The 20,023-nt window shown below is 37.9% G+C and overlaps 1 protein-coding gene across 1 annotated transcript in view; it reads left to right on the top strand.

Moving 5' to 3' along the window:
- tbc1d32 (TBC1 domain family, member 32) overlaps positions 1-20,023 on the top strand; it is a 68,922-nt gene that overhangs the window by 4,208 nt on the left and 44,691 nt on the right. The window contains exons 7-22 of the mRNA XM_053489129.1: positions 1,647-1,725; positions 1,835-1,938; positions 2,030-2,091; positions 2,237-2,375; positions 2,866-2,925; positions 4,848-4,950; positions 10,189-10,326; positions 10,529-10,618; positions 11,440-11,582; positions 13,532-13,659; positions 13,948-14,149; positions 14,501-14,580; positions 15,551-15,689; positions 17,421-17,508; positions 17,782-17,900; positions 18,936-19,055. Coding sequence (XP_053345104.1) covers positions 1,647-1,725; positions 1,835-1,938; positions 2,030-2,091; positions 2,237-2,375; positions 2,866-2,925; positions 4,848-4,950; positions 10,189-10,326; positions 10,529-10,618; positions 11,440-11,582; positions 13,532-13,659; positions 13,948-14,149; positions 14,501-14,580; positions 15,551-15,689; positions 17,421-17,508; positions 17,782-17,900; positions 18,936-19,055 — 1,794 coding nt within the window. The remainder of the gene's footprint in view (positions 1-1,646; positions 1,726-1,834; positions 1,939-2,029; positions 2,092-2,236; positions 2,376-2,865; positions 2,926-4,847; positions 4,951-10,188; positions 10,327-10,528; positions 10,619-11,439; positions 11,583-13,531; positions 13,660-13,947; positions 14,150-14,500; positions 14,581-15,550; positions 15,690-17,420; positions 17,509-17,781; positions 17,901-18,935; positions 19,056-20,023) is intronic.

The following is a 20,023-nucleotide window of genomic DNA, read 5'->3' as shown; positions in this document are numbered from 1 at the left end:
TTTATTAATTGTAATCCATTTCAGATTAATGGGAGCAAAATGGCTCACCTTTCACCAGTTTACATGATTACAGGACAGTCTATTAAAGTTGCACTTACAATATGGATGGTTTGTAGCCAACAATCCAAGAGAGATGGAAGGAATTAAAACAACAAGAAAACCAAATTGGACAGAAGAGCAGTGTTTACTTGTAGCTTTATGTTTAGTGTTTAGAGAATATTTCTTCTTTTCCGCCGTTTTGTCCTCTTCTATAGAAACTCTTAAGTCTCTTAAAAGTCCTTCTCTCTACCCTTAACAATTTTTACCTTAGAAGCTGTTTTTAGGGCTAAGATGTTTCATGAATCATTTTCATCTTTACTAAGATATAGTCGTATATTCAAGGGGAAAGTCTAAGAATTTTCTTAGAATTTCGTCACTAGGATCAACTTTTAGGCTTAAGTAGCTTTGTGAATATGTTACGCGATCTGAAGAAGGTGGTGCATTCATGGCTCGCAACGCAGGCTAAAACATTTTTTAATGAGGGAATACAAAGCTTGTTGACAAATTGACAGAGTGTATGGAAAAGTAAGGAGATTACGTATTTTATGATTTTTTTTCCTAGGCAATTTAACAATATTGCAAAAAAAATTTTTCACAATATGCACGACTTCTTTACAGTTGCATACTGGATAATTTCTGTACTGTCTATTTATTTGCTTCTGTATATTTTGCTCATTTATTTTCCATCTGGACTGTTTGTCTGCCATCTGTTCTGTACTTCTGCCTTTGTTTTTGTCTCATGTGATTACTGTAATTCCTGTTTAATGTCTAATGTTTATATTACAGTATTATTTAATGCTACTGCAGAACTCTTCAGCATTAATAAAAGATCCCACATATTTGATCTAAAACACTATAAATAACACGCATGGAATTTAGTGACCATTGTTAAATCAAAATGGTTTCACAACACTGAACCTTTCTAACGTTTTTTGTAAATACGCAGAGCTTCTAAGTCCTAAGTCATGAATATTATGAAGAAAAAGTACTTATTAAGCCACGTGATAATTTACAGTCAAAAATTCAGTGAAAATAGAGATTAATGATACTTTGTTTAAAAAAATAACGGCACGCCTAAGCCTTTATGAAATGTCTTTAGAATAATTGGAAAGATATATTCAGAGCAAACATTTCTGGTAGCCTGTATCTGTGTTAGTAAAATATGCATTTTGTCTTCATTTCCAAGCTCTTTGACAGCTTTATGATTTGCCACTTCTACCATTTTACAGCAGGTTTTAAACTGCAATATGCACTCATGCAAAGGATTTAAAAAAAATCCATTATTAAACCTCAGAGGCAGTTTCCATGATGAGCTTGAGCTCGCTTAAATTAAATTTTAATGCCAGTGCATTTTGCAGCCTCATCAAGTCCGTACGTGCATTTCCTCTCAGACTTAAATTAATTTCCATGGAGTCCTTTGCTGTCCCTGAGATGTGAAAAATAAACATTAGTGATTTTATAATCACTCATTATAATCACACGGTAGTCTTTTGTTTTATCGCTTCTCAAAGCATATAATTCTTTATGTTTACATTTCCATAAGATGATCCATAATGTAAGGCTTTTTTTTTCATCATCAACTTATTTATTTTTCTGTTTTCCTGCAGGATAAAGTGTTACGTTTCTTCGCGAAAACCTTTTCTACCTCGCCTCTGAATGTGACGAGGGAAATCTACACCAGCCTGGGTAATAAATGTGTGAATCTGTATAGATTGAAAAAGAAAAAGTTAAAAATTATTTTAATGAACATCTGTACATATGCATTTTCTGTTCTTGTACTTATTTTGTTTAATAGTGAAAAGTCTAGAGAGCGAATTCCTGTATCACAAGCTGACTTTCCCCACTGAGTCAGCACTCATGAACGTTAACAGGCCAGACATCAGTCGTCTCCTCAAGCAAGTGTGTGGCTTTTTCTCTCTTTTTTTCTGTATATATATTAACCGGACTGCATCATTTAATTCCCTTTTTTTTACTTCTTGTTTTTACCCAGATGCGCTTAATGAATGACTTTCAGAAAGAAGTGACCACATTTTGGATCCGGCATCCTGAGAAGTGAGCTGTAGCTCTTCACACACACACACACACACACACACACACACACACACACACACACACACACACTCACGCATACACACAATCTCTTCTGCTGAGATTTCTCCACGAGGTGATGATGAATTTTTATTTTTATGCCCTGTAGGTACATGGAGGAAATTATAGAGAGCACACTCACTCTTCTCTCTCTACATTCTGAACATGGCGTGTCAGAGAAAGTGCTAGAGCCGGTCCACTTCCTGTCTCTGTTGGATATAAAAGCGAATTGGTTCAAGAGGTGGATGGTGAGCTAGATGCATGAGTCAACCCTCAAGATTAATTTAAAGAAGAAAAAAAAAAACACTAACTAAAAGTGCACTTGTAAAAATGAATACTTCACATAAATCATTATAATGTTCTTTCCGTGTGCATGAAATATTCACATACTTATTCACATTTAGAGACAATTAGGCACATTTCCACTTACAAGCATGATATTTTGGGTAGAGGAAGACACCAGAGTATCTAGAACCGCATACGGGCAGAAACCTGAGCTCAAGATCGACTCAGGAATCCTTGGGCTCCGACATTGCGCCATGTTGGAGTGTCTATTAATTGCAACATTACTGCTATAAAATGTAAATTTGGAAAGACTGCATTAGCCAATTAATTGTCTATTACTTAGTGACAAACAGAACATAAAGGTTAATCACTTATTTAGAAACAGATTTCTTTTTCTAAGAGCTGTCCTAATGCTGTAACTAATTATAATTCCTGTTTACTGTTTACCTTCAGCATGGCTACTACAGCAGGACGGTGGTCTTGAAGCTTCTTGAGCGGAAATACAAGCCAGTGGTGAGTGCCATTAAAGTCTTTGTAGTAGTTGGAACAAAACAATTGGGCATGCGCTTATAGTCATGTTTGAAAGTTTGTACCCCTCATTTAAATATATGGTTTTTTTTTTTATGTAAACACCTGATTGTAGTGGGTCTCAGTATTAAGCAACTACTACTTTGGAAAGACAACAATGTATGCCTTTTTTCTCCATACCATTTTTAATTTATCAAAAATTAAGCCAAAAAACCCCCCAAAACAAAACAAAAAAAAAAAAACATCCCAAGACAGTTGGACATCCCAGCACATTTACCCCAAGGTCAGACCGTGCAATTCAAAACACAAAAAACCCCAAGAGCTACATCTCAGACCCTACAGGCCTCAGTGAACATGTTAAATGTTAAAAGTCCATGATAGCACAATTAGAAGAAGACTAAATAAGTATTGTTGGTTAGGTTGGAAGGGTGCCATGAAAAAACCTCTTCTGTCTAAAAAGAAGATAGAAGCTCGACTAAGGTTTGCAAAACTGCACCTAAACAACTGTTCCAGCACTTCTGGAAACAGCATTTCAGCTGAAACACCTCATACCCACTATCAAGCACAGCCGCGGAAGGGTTTTGTAGCCACTCGACCTGGGCACCTTCTTCTCTGTATACCACAGTATCCTTGAGGCAGATGTGAGTATATAGGAAAGTAATCAACAAAGGTGCAGTAAAGTGGTCCAGCATGTAACAGAGTCAATGTTACCAGCCTGATGTTTAACAACTTGGCTCAAAGTACTTTTTTCCTTTTATCCCACATCAAATTTTATTTATTTATTTATTTATTTATTTCATTCTATTTCTTAGATTTAATGTGAGTTACTGTAATCACAGTTGTTCCCCTCACATACTTGTGGTGTTGGTGGGAAACCACTAAATGTATACTTCTCCATCCATTCAAATCAGCAATACACATTTTTAGGAATTCCATTTACAGTACACGAAGCATCCTGCATATAGCCCCTGCAAATTATCATTATGACAAGCTATATATTATATACTGTACATTATAGTATTTTTATTGGCTGTTTAAACTAGTTTAACTCATAAATCCCACAATAGATTTACATTTCACCCATATGTGGCTCTGTCCCAAACAGTTGGCACAAAATTGGAAGCACACAATTGTATAGAATCTAGACTTTCTACACTACATTACAATTTTTCTTCACTGGAAGTAAGAACCCCACATATACTTCAGCATGTCAATACTCCTGTGCACATGATGACATGGTGTGTTAAGGTTGGGGTAAAAGATCTAGATCTCGAGTGACACTGCAAAAAACCCTGACTCCAACCTCACTAAAAACCTTCGGCATGAACTGGAACACTTACTGCACCTGCATCAGTGCCTGACATCAATTCAATTCAATTCAATTTTATTTGTATAACAATATGTTTCACACTTGTCATTGTCGCAAAGCAGCTTTACACAATTAAAATAATTATTTAAATCACTAATGCTGTTGTGGTTCCCATAGCCATTCTCCAAAATTTAGTGGAAAGCCTTGAAGGAAGAGAAAGACCAGAGCAATGTAGAACTAAAAACCTTACAGTATATAGGTGTTATGCACGGACCATATAGTGTTTTATCTTCAATTTATGTTTAATTCATAGCAATATATACTGTAGCTCCTTACTGTGACATGATTCCAGCTCCAGTAAATGTTAAATTCATTAACTTTTGTTGATGGTTTGAACATCGTCATGAGCAACAGAAACAAAACAGAATGCACATGTTATTATATGAATATTTAATTAAATGAATAATAGTTTTTTTTTTTGTATTACTGTATCATGGACTATTTAAGTGGTCTGTTTTGATGCATTTTGCTGGGAAAGAGACTCTAAAAGCACTGACTGGAGAACCCAAAATTTATGAATGCTGCATTTCCCTTTCAGATTGCCGCCGCACTTCAGCAGTGCATTTATTACTTGGAATGCTGTGATGCCGTCAGAGAGGGAACCTTGGAGATCACACATGCTATGGAGCACCAACAGATTGGTATGACTTTGGATTCTTGGAAAGATTAAAAAAAAAAAAAAAAAGAAAACAAAAGTTGATAAGTAACCTTGGTGTACATCGATAATATATTTTAAAGAATTTATTTATTGTTAAAAGTTAAAATTTTTAATAACTAGTGACACTGGATGGTACTGTAGTTCATAAACGTAGAATGTCTGGAGTCTCTTGAAGGAAGCAGCTAATGTTTTACCCAGTCTCAGAGTTTAAACCTTAAAAAGACCCATGCAAGGGAAAATAACTAAATCTTACGAAATAACTACGTCAACATAGAATATATCACTTGGTCAGCATTGTATAATGTGCTGGTGGTTCAAAGTATCATAATGTTCGGGAATTTTCTGGATGAAGTTTTGTGTTGTTCAACTTGGACGTGAACTCCGTCCTTTTGGTTGGTTCTTGAATGATTATCATACTAAATCACGGAACATTTGGATACCTATTATAAACTAGCTAAATGGCTGAACTAGCTTGAAGTTTGAGGCTGTTTGGCCTCTTGTACTAACAATGTGAAATCGAAATTATGGTGGAAACAAGATATACTTGTTAGAATTTTAGAAGAAATTAGAAGAGTTAGAAAAGAGAAGTAAAATGATATTCTACTTTATTTTTTAATTAGCCTTAGTTGCTACTTACAGTGGTGGACAAAAAGTATTAGGACAACATACATATAATAATATGCTATGTATTATTATTATTGTTCTCCTTGTGCACAAAATAGGTCACTAATTAGTTTGTGCTTATCTGGCTCAAGAGTTGTGCTAATTAGGATGAGATGGTTTAGTTAATTATTGGATGGACCAAAAATGTGGCAGGACTTTTACTTTCTGCGTGTCAGCATGTCTACCTCTGCGCAAAAATGGTGTAAACTAGGGAATTCTCGACTTCTGTGCTAAATTTCTGTACATGATTTGCATGAAGCAATCAAGCAAGCATGGATTGAGGAAATGACACCAGAGTACCGCAGATGACTTTTTAACTCTGTGTCCAGCCAAACCCAGCAGGTTTTAATTATATATATAATTTGATTATATTAATTGTTTTGATTATTTAATATAGTTGCATAAAAGGAATTATTACTTGTATTTTGATTGTCACTGTTGAAAAAAAAATGATCATGAGTATTATCTACCCATTGAAGCGGCCTTCTTAGCCTTGCAGCTCCAAGGTCTAAGGGTTTGATTCCCGCCTAGGGGTCTGTGTGCATGGGGGTTTGCATGCTCTCCTCGTGTTTGGTGGGTTTCCACATGGTATTCCGGTTTCCTCTAACCATCTAAAAACATGCAGATTAGGCTAATTCACAATAATGTTGTTGCACATTCTGTAAATCTATACAGAAGCTGTGTAATTTCTATATTGTATATATATTGTGCAGTATTTCTATTTTAATTCTTGTTTATTTTGAAACTTTTGTACGTCTGTAAATTTTTTATATTCCAAACTTATTTTTTTTTGTTTAATTGCAAAATTGTGTCCTGGGATAGGCTCCAGGCTTCCTGTGACCATGTACAGAATAAGCGCTATAGAAAATGAATAATTGAATAAATCAAAAGATTGAATTTCACTTTTGTCTAAGTATTTTGGCCCACACTGTAGTTGTTGCAAAACTACATAAACCTGTGTGTGTCATGTACCGTAAAAACCGGATCGCATGCATGAATACAGCATACACCTACTGCACATTTCCCATGTTTTTCTATTCAGAAGTTGGGAGGTTTCGAGAAAACAAGGTGGAAAATAATTTGAAGTGCTAATTAGCACCAGCCTCTCATTGGCTAGTTTCTCACTGAAATTGACGTTAAACTGAATGTTTTCATATCGCCTTCTAATCAAACATGACTATCTTATTTGCCTTCTGCCCTGTGCTGAATAAGCAGTCTGGCTCTAAAGTCTCAACTAAAAGCCAAGTTTGCCTTCGTGTCCCTGTACGTGCAGTTCCTATGATGTTCCTATCATGTTCCTGTTGATAACATAGAGGCCATGTGAGTTCAGATGGCTGTACCTTAGAGTATAGTTTATATATTTCTTCAAAGTCTGTAAAATTATTTCTAAAGACATTTTTTTTCTTTCTTAGAAATACACACGGGACAGATTGCAACTGAAAGATGCATTCAGAAATCCGTTTGGCAGTTCTTCTTTGAAACTGTTAAGCCCTAAAGCAAGAATATCTCTAAGTGGGGAGAGTAGTGTTGATTGTGGAAACTTTGCTTACATTGAGTTCACAGCTGCTGCCTGATAGAACCTTGGTCTTGGCCTTGGTGTAGAGCTGCATGACCCAGAAAGTGCTTTCCATCCAATCACTTTCGTGATATTTGAAAAGCCCAGTACAGTAAAATCTCAAGAGTTGACTATGGTTTATTATTTAACATTCCGCCTCAGCACTGTGGAGTTCTCCTGTTCTGAAGGTGTTGACTTATTTCTATAACAGGTGCACAGTCGAATCACAGGTTTGTATTAATCTGCATGTCTTAATGTATTATGACACCAAAAGTATGCGAACACCTGACCGATCATTCCCATATGTGCTTTTTAGGCACCACTTCCCAGATATGTTTCCCACTTTTTTTGGTAAGGCATTTCACTAGATTTTGGAGTGTGGCTGTGGGGATGTGTGATCATTCAGCCTCAGGAGCATTAGTAAGAACTTTAATGGTACTGATGTTGGGTCTTCGCAAAGATGCTCAATGGGTTTGAGGTCAGAGGTCAGTGCAGAAAGTTCGTTTCCTCCAACCTTAACAAATCATGACTTCATGGAGCTTGCTTTGTGCACAAGGACACTGTAGTGTTGAAACAGGTTTGTGACTTCTATTGAAAACCCAGTGAAGAGAATCTATAAGACTACAGCATACGAGGCATTATGGACATGTGTGTTTCTAAATTTATGGCAATCATTTAGAGATTTCCAGCCATACCAAGCATAGATTTACATTAACATTTACATTTAGGCATTTGGCAGACGCTCTTATCCAGTGCGACTTACATTTATCTCATTACACATCTGAGCAGTTGAGGGTTAAGGGCCTTGCTCAAGGGCCCAACAGTGGCAACTTGATGGTTGTGGGGTTTGAACCTGGGATCTTCCGAACCTGGGGCCACTGTGCTACCCCTGGCCCCAGATTTCCAACCCACCAAGCACTGGAAGAACTTGCAAACTCCACCCACACAGACCTGATGCAGGACCAGAACCCTCAACCCTGGAGGTGTGAGGCCACAGTGCAAACCAAGACACCACTGTGTCACAGAGAAGGTGTTTATTTAACACTAGATGTGCCCATGACATTGTTTTAAAAAATGTACAATGTCATCTGTTGAATTTTGGAATGAACAAAAATGTTTACGTGTTACCGTGAAAGTGCATGTGATACCGTGAAGGTGTGAGATCACTAGGGCTGTTTTCGACTAAGGATTTTCATAGTCGAATCTGATTCGTTCGATTTTGCCGTAGTCGACTGATAGTCGAAACTTTTTTTTTTTTTAGATAGCAGCTAGATTTTTTCCATTTCAAACAAAAGAGTTAAAAAAAACTAAAAGAAAAACATGGTGTGTAACAAATACCTTTTATTCATTAAAGAGTTGTAATGTGTGGCCCGCACAGCGCACTCCTTTCATCTTTCCCCAGCGGGGCTGCTGGACCAACTGGTTGGTGCACGCAACCATGTTTGCTGCGTTATCATGAACCACAGAAACGATCTTGCTACTTGGAATGTCCCACTCACAAATTATCTCCGTCAGTTCTCGTGCAATGTGATCAGCTGTGTGACTGTCCTCCATTTTTTTTGTTTCTAAAACGAAACTCTCCAGTCGCCAGTCTCCGGTTATGAAATGTGACGTGACTGTGAGATAAGCCTCCATCTGAAGTGAGGTCCAGATATCAGTTGTGAAACTGACAGCTTCACAGTCCTGTAGAGCCATGTAAATGTCTGACCATATCGATAGATATTTTGTGTGCACGACATCCATCACTGTAGCTCTTGTAGGGACGGTGTAGCCTGGCTCAAGTGTGCGCAAGAGTTCTTTAAATCCCTCACCCTCAACAATGCGCACAGGCCTCATATCAAGTGCCACGAACTCCGCAATCTTTTCAGTAATTTCCTTTTTTCTCTTCTCTGAAAGTGGTGGTCTCAAATAAAAAATTTTTTGCGTTAATCTCGGGGCCGCCGCTGATGCAGACGTGCTGCCTGAGCTGTCGTCATGAAACTGCGGGTGTAACCGTTTCAAATGATAAGCCATGTTGGTTGTCGTCGTGTGATATGAAAGAAGCTGCTGACACAACTTGCACTTAACTTTCTTTGGGTCATCTTTAACCTTCTTGAAATACTCCCACACTTTTGATGATTTTTTAGAAGCCATCGTGAGCCAATAAATCCGTAAATGCTAACAAATGCGGTCCAGACGTTACAGGCCTGTAGTGTCCTGCTTCTCATTGGTTAAATAACACTTTCCTACTATTCGAATATGAGGTTCATAGTCGAATCAGACGTCTACGAATCGAATCGTCGAATCCTCGACTATTAGAAGTCAGCCCTAGAGATCACATTTATTAAATATATTTCAATTGCACACTTATACTGTAAGCATGTATTAAATAATATATAGCACCATCTCGTAAATTTTGAGACAAAATAATAATTTTTTCAAGGTCAATTATTATAATTTTTTATAATATGAGGGTGTTTTCCGTTTAAATTTCAAAGTAGTATATCTTTTCTTCCCGTGGGCCGAAAGCGATAAAACACAGCCTATATGTTCTCTCCAGCTCAGCCAAATGCACCTGTGAAACCCATTAAAAATCGTTCAGTAGTTTTTTACGTGATGCTGGCACAAACAATCAGACAGACAATTCCAAAAATCATCCTGATGTGTTCCTTTACTTATCTTACCTGCCCCGCACATTATTCTCCCACAAATATCATTAATGTACAGGCACTCCAACTTTACAGTTTTATTATATGTAGAGTATAGATTTTCTCGAAGAAATCTTCAGTGTCAACAATTTACAACAGCTAGATTTCATGATGTCAAGCAACATCACCTCACTATCCCATTAGTATCTTTGTTTCGGACACCACTTTGACGATGAAAATGTGCATTAGTATCTGTGACTTATCTTGCAGGTGGGACTACTGTGACAGCTGTGCTTCTGTGACAAATGAATAGAAAGACAGAAGAAGTAAGTTTAATGAGCCATGCTGTTCTGTGTCCTGTGTCCTGTGTCTTCAGGCTCTGCTCAGAGAAGTTGTTACAGCGCTAAGGAGCTGGAGTACGCTCACTTCGTTCACTCACTCTGTGTGCTCGGGCGGCTTCTGATGTACACCAATGGGAGGAAGCTTTTCCCCATTAAAGTGAGGAAGAGGAGAGGTCAGTAGAGCATGGCGGACACGAAGTGATGATTTATGGACGTTTAAATCCCATATCTCAGTTGTATCCTGTCGTTATGGATGAATGATTAAATCTGAATGTAACCATTATGGCTATTATATAACTTTCTCCTAAGATTTTGCAGGTAATCTGGGCATGATGTTTACTTTAGTCAGGATTTATCATCCTTTATCTGTTGCAGACCCGGTGACTCTGAGTGACTTGGTGGTGATACTAATCAACATCATGTATCAGCACCCAAACACACATCACTCCGATTTGAATCATGCAGGTGCGTCGTAATGAATCATGTCTCACTCCCTATCTGTGTGTGTGTGAAGATACAAATATTAATTTAAGTTTATGTTTCGGCTCTGTGGAATTATCATCTGAAGAAGTTTATTATCCACTAAAGAAGTTATTTTTATGGTCCATTGTGAGTAATAAAATGACTCTTTAGGCCGCCCTCCTTGTCTGACGAACAGCTTCCTCAATTTGACTGGGTTTTATGGCCATTTCATGCCTGTTTGGTTTCGTCCGTACAGCTCACCGTCTTCCTCAGAACTAATCAATTCTAGTCATTAACAAATGATTCATTAGCCTTACCTTGTGTTAATCTTTAATGAGCTGAATCAATAACATCCTTGCTGGCTTGACTAAAACTGTATTGATTTCGAAAGTCTCCCTGTCTTGGCACTTTTCCTTCCTTCGGATATTGCAGCAGGGCAGAAGTTGGTAATTAACCCAAAGCCAGGAGTATTCGTGTCCCGGTCAAGTGCACATATTGTTTTTTTGCGTTACTTAAAACTTACTGTGAAGAGCGGTTCTCCAGACCAGAGGTTGTGTAGTGGTGACTAGTCGCAGGAAAGAAAAATGTTGAATGTCTGAAATTTTATTTGTCAGTGCACACATTTTCGAACAGGTAGAGCATGACACAGCCTTGTTGTAAGAGCTGTGAGCGACCCGAAGCCGAGGAAGCCAATACTTTTTTTTTTTTTTACATCGAATTCTTTCGCTGAAAACTCCACGTCCAAGTGGACCTGGTGATAAAACCAGTCAGAATTAGTCTGTGTGAATATTGATATACAGTATGTGATGTGCACTGTTGTGTAGACTCGCTCTCCCCTACAACTCTGGTGATGGAGGTCCTGAAGACCCTGTGTGAACGCACCGAGTGTGCTGTGGAGTGTATCTACCAGATCCCTGTCGTTGAGACCTTGCTAGTCCCCATCCTCACTCTGCTCAAAGGAAAACAGGTCAGCAAAAAGAAGCCACTCTAAATAGTCTTGTCTCGTTTCGGTATCTACGTTTATTAATGCTTCTCAATGAAGAGTTGGTGGCATTTTTATTTTTTCTTTTCTTTTATTTTTTTTAACACAGCACTTATAATGTTTGGAACTGATTGTTTAAAGTGCATTACTGTTTTTTTTAAGAGCACTCCAAAATGATAAACTCTTTAACATACAGTAAATGCACTCCTAGTCTGATATTATTTTTTATAGCAACAGTTAATTCACAAAAAAAAAAGAATAAAAAGTAATAATTAATGCCATTATTAAATGTGCCACTAGGTTGATGCTAAGATTTTTAAATCTCCAGCATCAGCATTCAGTAAGGCTTTTTTTGTTGTTCAAGAGAAACTGAGATAAGTGTTTATAGCCGCTATAATGTAATTGATAACTGTGAAAACATTAACTATCAATGGCTTAAAAGCATGACGTATTGCTTTTTTAATCAATGCATAAAATGTTGCAATGTTGCCAAATGACTGTAAGATTAGAGGATGTGATGTCAGAGGAGAATCATCATCATTAATGGCTGGGCTTGGTCGCATTTTTCTATAACAGCATGACTTGCTATATACAGTACTGTGTTTGTTTTTTTGTATACTCCAATCATCCATACCATGAACACAACCACCAGGTGAATTCAATTACATTTCTCACCAATTATACATCAATACACTTGTGAAAGGGTCATGGGCAGCCAATGCTCCCCCATGTCCGTCAGGACATGATCCGATCCTACAGAAAAGCCAATACAGCACAAATCAATACAACTCATGATGGAAATGCACCAGACCCTCCAGTCACTGCCTGCTGCATATGGGACCCAGCAGGTAAAGAGATCCATAGATCAACTGAGGCCTCAGCCCACAACCCTCGCTGCAAACGTCAGGGTTACAGACACCACAGCATGCCCCATAGGTCTGGTAGAGTCATGCCACAAGGGGCCAGGAAACCCAAATCATAGGTGGTTTTATAGGATGTCAATAGTTTTAATTTCATGGCTGATTAGTGTATATTTAATTGTTCTGTTCATGAGTTTACATATGCTGGCAGAATGCTTAAGATATGTACCATTCTCCAAAAGAAAACAGGAGTTATTAGGGGTCGCCACAGCAAATCATCTGCCTCCATCTAACCCTATCCTCTGCATCCTCTTCTCTCACACCAACTTTATTTCCTCGCTCACTACATCCATAAATCTCCTCTTTGGTCTTCCTTTAGGGTTAGGGTTAGGGTTAGATGCTATGTTCTGAGACCCTGGCAGTTCCAGCTTCCTTCTTCCAATATATTCACAATCTCGCTGCTGAACATGTCCAAGCACAATCATGACAATAAAGGAAATAATGAGATGCTCCCCTAAATAAATTTACCCTGAGTAGGTCATAACACTGTATGTTGCCCTATTAATCGTCAAGAATTTTGTGGGAGTTCCATATTTTATCAGGTTTTATACCTGGCTATTATACTTGGAAAAAAATTCCAGGTGATTCAGAGTTTTTTAAACAAACAAACAAACAAACAATCTTTTTTTTTTTTTTTTTTAAAGTTTAGTTGTGCCTTAGTAATTTACAGTTTCACAATAACTTATGGTCCTCGAGTATCTTATAAACTTTAAAGTAACTTAACTATACAGTATAATAACTTAAAATCTTATAATAATGTACAGTCTCAAAGTAATTAATTTACGGTCTCATAAGACATTAAGATATATTGTTCATCATTAAAAAAAAAACCCACTTATTTAGAGCCTCCACTTTGAGACTCCACTATTCCTGCTGGACTCAACAGTAGAACTGTTATAAATATTAAAACACAGCAAACAGATCAAAAGTTTTTAGCCCTAAACTGTCAGTCTGCATGTATTCCACAATTTGCCAAAAGGCTTATTTCAATCAGTTTTTTTTTTTATTTCACAGGCCAAATTACACTCTCCAGAAAGCAGCCTGACCCACATTGCAGACACTCTTGCGAGAATTGCCACCACCGAACGCGGCTTAGCGCTTTTCCTGTACGAGAGAAAGATTGTCTCTGCTGAGGGTGAAGGGTAAGGAACCCCAATTAAGTTTTACGATGTCTGTTGCCATGTCCACACTCAAACCTCTCTGAGGAAGCAGTGAGAATCTAATTTGTTCCCAGATTGTTCCCTTAATCAGTAAACACATAATCATTGTCAATTATTGTAAAACCTTACTTACAAAGCTGTGAAGAATTGTACGTTCGGAGTATTTGGCGCAACTGCTCAGATGTAGTATAATGCGCCAAAAAAAAAGAATGAATTTGCTCTGGATAAGGGCATCTGCCAAATGACTTAGAAATGTAAATTTGGTTTCAGCATTTCGGCAGCGCACGTGATCGTGCAGTTCACTCAGGCGCTACTGGCTAAAGAGCTACGTGCGTGTGAGGAGCTGCAGAACTCGGCCACCGTGAAAGGGGCCTTCATTTTCGTCTGCCGTCAGATGTACAACACGTGCGAGGGGCTGCAGGTGCTGAGACCCTACAGCCTGCATGAATGCATAGCACAGGCATGGAGAAAGGTAACCTTGCTAGTGCTCATGTTACCAGTAGCTGGTAGCTTGATGAATGTTTTTTTTTTCCTTATCTTTGTTGGATATCTTTCAAAGGCAGGTTTGTTTGCATGGTAGATTATATACAGTAAAGTTAATTTAGTGTACTTAAGTAAATAGACTTAGATAAAAGATAAAGATACTTAGATTAAATGATATAGGAAGAATGTGTAGTGATCTGGGAAACCTGACAAAAGTAAAAATACTGTAAACATTGGTTTGCAGCCAATAACATACTTTATTTAGCATCAGAGCTAGTGTTCATGTGCCTTATTAAGGTTCCGGGAAGGGGGTTTTCATTCTGAAGCATTTTCCCTACAGGCGAGTTCACTTTCAGAACGAATTCCCACTCCTGTTCCTGGAGCTCTTGCGCCATCGTCCTCCCAGGACCTTCAAAGCATGTGAGATTGTGTCTCTTTATATTTCTCTCTTTGAAATCTTTTCATCCAATAGCTGGAAATTCTTTTTAGATCTCTCTGTATCTAATTTTTTTTTCAACATGGAAAAGGCTTTGCAGTTTCTTGCTAATGTGACAAGCTGCATTTTCCCAAATTTTTTCTTTTTGAACCAACTTTTCCTTTCATACTGTAAGTGTTCCACAACATCAAATGTACCTGAATGGAAAAAGGGATTACATGCTGCACAGTAATAACAGAATGAGACAGATCATTGACAGGTTCATGTAGTCTAACTAAGCAATATCACACAAGAGGGAGTAGTTGTTCATAAATATCAGCATGGCTGTGATGCGAGTGTGCTGAAGGCATCACATCCCTGCTGATATTCAGCACAATGGCACAACCTCAAGTGTGATATTGCTTTTCTACAACAGTTCCACAAACACCATTTATTATCAACGGATTTTAATTCGTTTCTTTGTTCACTTTCATGCCTGACTAAAATAACTAACCACGACTGGCAGAGCTGGCGTTAATGTAAACACCAGGGGTGAAACTAACCTTAAATTCTTACTAGTACAGTACTATGCAGCCCAAAGGTGAAGAGAATGAACCATAGAGGTGGTGGAGAGTCCTGTAAAACTTAGATCATCAACTACTTTTACTACTGGAGTTAAATCCCTGTTAAAAATAAATGGAAAAGTCAAGTGGACCGTACCACCCTACTTTCACTTATGCTGGTGAACGACAGTTGATGCAGAGTTATACATAAAGCTTATATAGCTTAATGCTGTTACAGTCTATTATCACAACTCTGTTGCACATCTGTTGTATATTGGATTTAAACACTGATGAATATGCTGACACTTCAGCATGCCAATATGTTGTCCATATTTTCATTGTATTTACAGCATTTTTATTCAGGTATTACAAGCAGCTAGAAACAGATTACTTGTTTATTGTGAAACTGCAGAGTGGCTTGGGAGGAGATGCTCCTGGATAACTTGCTGAACTTTGCAGCCACTCCAAAAGGTCTGATGCTCCTTCAGCAAACCGGAGCCACTCCTGAGTGTGTCGCCTACATGTTCACCCGGTTCACCAAAAAGCTCCAGGTACGGTTTGAACAGTAAAAAACCTTACAATATGATAACTCCATAGGTGTGCATGCTGATCATATGTTACAGTATAAAACTATCCATCCATCCATTTATACCACTTACCCTGAAAATGGTCACAGAAGGCCCGGAGCCTAATTTCGGGACCGTAGAGCACAAGTGTGGGGTGCCAACCCATCGCATGGCTCAAGCAACCAGTTATACGCTGCATGTTCACCAGTTTGCTGGTGTCCTTCAACAAATTTGTGGAGTATGAGGACTGGCATTTCCAGTGTAGGTATATATGGAAATTAAATTAATTAATAAATGTAGAACATTATAGCAAGAAATGTTGTTAGATTGATTACTTCTATGTGATTTATTTATTTATTTATTGCTGTAATCTAAATGTACACTATATTGCATTATATAAACTAGTAGTCTTTATTAGTAGCGTATTCGCTCGTCTACATTTACATGCATATGAACTTAAGTAACATCCAATTCTTAATCCATAGGGTTTAATATGATGTTGGCCCTGCCCACTTTGCATCTATAACAGCTTCAACTCTCCTGGGAAGGCTTTCCCCAAGGTTTAGGATTGTTTTTATGGGAATTTTTGACCCAGAAGGGCATTTGTGAGGTCAGACACTGATGTTGGATGAGAGGGCCTGGCCTGTAGTCTCCACTCTAATTCATCCTAAAGGTGTTCTATTGGGTTGAGGTCAGGATTTTGTGCAGGCCTGTCAAATTCTTCCACACCAAACTCGCTCGTCCATGTCTTTATGGACCTTGATTTGTGCACTGGTATGCAGAGGTCTTCTTCTTTTACATTCTTTATGTTTTTGCGTTTTGTGTTTCTATGGTGTCAGATTGTGTATCGCTGCCCTTCATAGCTCCCGGGTCCTGAGCTCAGGTTACTATCTGTTCAGAGTTTGCATGTCCATGTGGGTTAACTTCAGATTCTTTGGTTTATTCCCAATTTCCAAAAAATCTTCATGGTGATTACTGGATTAGCTGCAGTACCTTGCTCATAAATGTGAATGTGTCTATGTATAGTATGATGTCATGTAATAGACTGGCATCCCATCTGGTGTTCCAGGGGTTGGCTTTGGATTCACTGTAACCCAGACCAGGATAAATACACTATTAAAGATGAATATATAATTGTGTTTTTGTACTTTATTTGTATTTATTTTATGTTGGGGTCTTCTTTATGCTTCTTTAACCTTGTTGGTGATTTAACCTGGTCTACGATTCCCAAATCAGTAAATACTTTTTCACCTTTGAAGGTGTAATAGTACAGCATTATAATTTAACAGATCATAACTACATAAACAATAAGATTTCCTTATCACTCCTTATCAGATCTCTTTATCACTGTTATGTCTGTAAATCATTGCATAATACAGAATTCCAGCTTTTCTCACAGTTACACCTACTCCAAGCATTTTTCGATTTTTCCTGACTGCATCATGCAGCACTGCCTGAAACTCCTGCCGGAAAAGCTATTACTCTTCTTACCAGCATATTATTTTATAACAGTTTGAAAAAAGTAACGTAAAATATGACTAGTTAGCAGGAGGCAAACTGTCTGAATCTTTGTTTATGCAGGACGAACCAGTAAATATATTGTCCCACATTGCTACTCACGGTATTCACATTAGGCAAAGCAATAGCCTGGAGCCAAAACAGCTTTTATCTCTTTCTGTTCTCGTACTCTATATCTCTTCTACTTTTCTCGATCAGGTGAGCAGGTGTGAAAAGTTTGGCTATGGGGTTATGGTAACCCAGGTTGCAGCTACAGCCCCGGGCATTGTTGCTCTTCGCAGCTCTGGTAAGTTGCACAGAGAGCAGATTTTATAGAATCTTATATTTATCCCCATCTTTATTGTTTCTGTGTATTCTGAAATGAAAACTTATGTGGTTGGTAAATTTTCTATAACATTAGCTGTGCCAATATAGAAAAAGAAAGAGAGAGAGAGGGACTAGTAGGGGTTTAAGGCATTATTGTCTCTTAGACTAATTTAACATATCAGATCAGTGCAACCCGACTTTCCACACCTCCTCTGATCTATCTACGTTGCTTATCTATAAATGTTCCTCCCAGGTTTTATCCAGGCCATAGTGGTGGAGTTGTGGTCAGTGCTCGAGTGTGGCAGAGAGGACGTGAGAGTCTTCCATCCCAAACCAATCCCAATGGAGCCTATCGACACGAGCTGCCTTAAAGTACGATCCTCTTATCCTCTCTCTCTTTATTCTCTCTCTCCCTCTCTCTCTCTCTTGCTATCTTTCTCTAGTCTCTGTTGAACCTGATACACGGTATGATCTTGTTGAACATCCCATTCCGAAACTTCATTCCCCACTGCTGTTAATATAACGTCCAGTCATCGTGGGAAGTGTTTCGACCAGACCTTGGAGTGTGACCATGATTGTTAGGTCTCATTGAGCTACAGGAGTGTTAGTGAGGTCAGGTACTGATGTTGAATGAGGAGCTTTCAGTTTTTCCCGAAGGTGTTCATTGGGGTTAAGGTCAGGGCTCTGTGCCGGACTCGAATTGTTCTACTTAAACCTTAATGGAGCCGGGTTTGTGCACAGGGGCACTGCAATGCTGGAACAGGTTCCGTAATGCTACCGCATAAAAACACATTCTGTACAATTGTGTGATTTTAAACTTTTCGAGCAGCAGTTTGAGGGGTGAAAGTCAGTATATATGTACTGTATACACATATTTGGCCATATAGTTTATTATTGAAAAGCATATTCTGTGCGTTAGTGTTTCATTAAAGCAGCATTGACGTCACAGTGACTCTCTCAAGGGCCGCAGTATAAAGACTGATTGGTGTTCCTAGTGTGATGACATTATGGTGTGCAAAGCACTTGATTTTAGACTTTAGAATGATCTTGATAAATATAACCTGTAGTGTAATATGTAACTTTATATATATTGCAAGGTTTCATTTTCTCTTAATTCACTGCTGTGCTTGTATGGGCTATCTGAGTTATATGGTAATAGGAAAGGTAACCCATTTGTAGTGAGTTGTACTGTAAAAGACAGAGCTTATATTTTAAAGATGCATGGTTCAAAGTCCCTTACTGCTCGTATCCATTAGCGGGTAACATTAATGACGCATCACAGCATTGCAGCAGGAATTAAATGAGTCTGCAGAATTCCAGCTGTTCTTTTCTGAAGCTGGAAGTGACCTGAATTTAAACTCATTTTGATTCATATTTTTTGTGTGTGTGTTCATATGCGTTTTGTAGTCTTTCTTAACACTGGTGAACCTGCTGTCTTCTCAACATGCTGTGTTGGAGCTCCTGGGACATCAGGCGCTGCCCAACAAGACGGAGTACAGCCTGAGAGAAATGCCCACCTCCATTATTGTGAGTGTAACACACATACACATGCACAAGCAACACTATTATAAAATGCTTTGATTCTGACCCTTACAGAGTGCTGACACTGGAGACCGCTTACATAAATGTTAAATAAATGTCCACGGAATAGTTCACCATATCATCAATTACGCATGTTTTAATCTGCTTATACAAGTCCCTATGCAAGTCGTTATAGAATGACAATGCATCAGAATGTGGACCTGAAATGTCAAGCTGAAAATAGAAAATGAGTTAATACATTTCTTTTTTTAATGGAATAACATCATAATAGCAGATGTTTTATTTAGGTTATTTGTTCACACACACACTACAATATATATAAACACAATATTTTGGGCTGCTAGTTTAATTTGCAACATTAATCCAACAAACCAAATGATGACATTTTAATGACAAAATTAGCATAGGGTGTGTAAGCTCTACATTTAATGTAGGCATGTAATCCATCTTTTTTTGTTGCGTCGCTCAGGCAAATCCCAGAGAGGAAATGAAACCTTTGTAAGTTTGAAAGTGAACATTGCAGGTCTAAAAAAAAAAAAAAAAAACATCAAGAGTGAAGCACAGTGATAGTTTAAGTTCTGTTACAGTTAACAACAGTTTATTAACAGTCAATTATGATTTTTTTTTTATTTACAGCAATTAAAACATTGAAATGTCAGAATAAAAAAATGCAGCATTTTGTCATGGCTTTTCCAACTATTAACTACTACTACTACTATTATTATTATTATTATTCATTAATTAATAAAAAAAAAACATTTCTTTATTCATGTTTTGGTAGACAATAAAGATAGTGTTTTGTTAGGTTTGGATGCATCAGTCTGTTAGCAAAGCACAAAGGCTGAGTGTAAACCATTATTACTCAGAATAAGGTAGATCTTAGGCTGATATGTGTCCCAAACAATTAATTCGAATTATAATGAAAATCCTGAACTATTCACTCCCTGACTTTT

The sequence above is a fragment of the Clarias gariepinus genome, chromosome 27, assembly GCF_024256425.1.
Source record: "Clarias gariepinus isolate MV-2021 ecotype Netherlands chromosome 27, CGAR_prim_01v2, whole genome shotgun sequence".
Taxonomy (NCBI): Eukaryota; Metazoa; Chordata; class Actinopteri; order Siluriformes; family Clariidae; genus Clarias; species Clarias gariepinus.
Note: the sequence above shows the minus strand (reverse complement) of the source record. Positions and strands in the feature narration are given on the sequence as shown.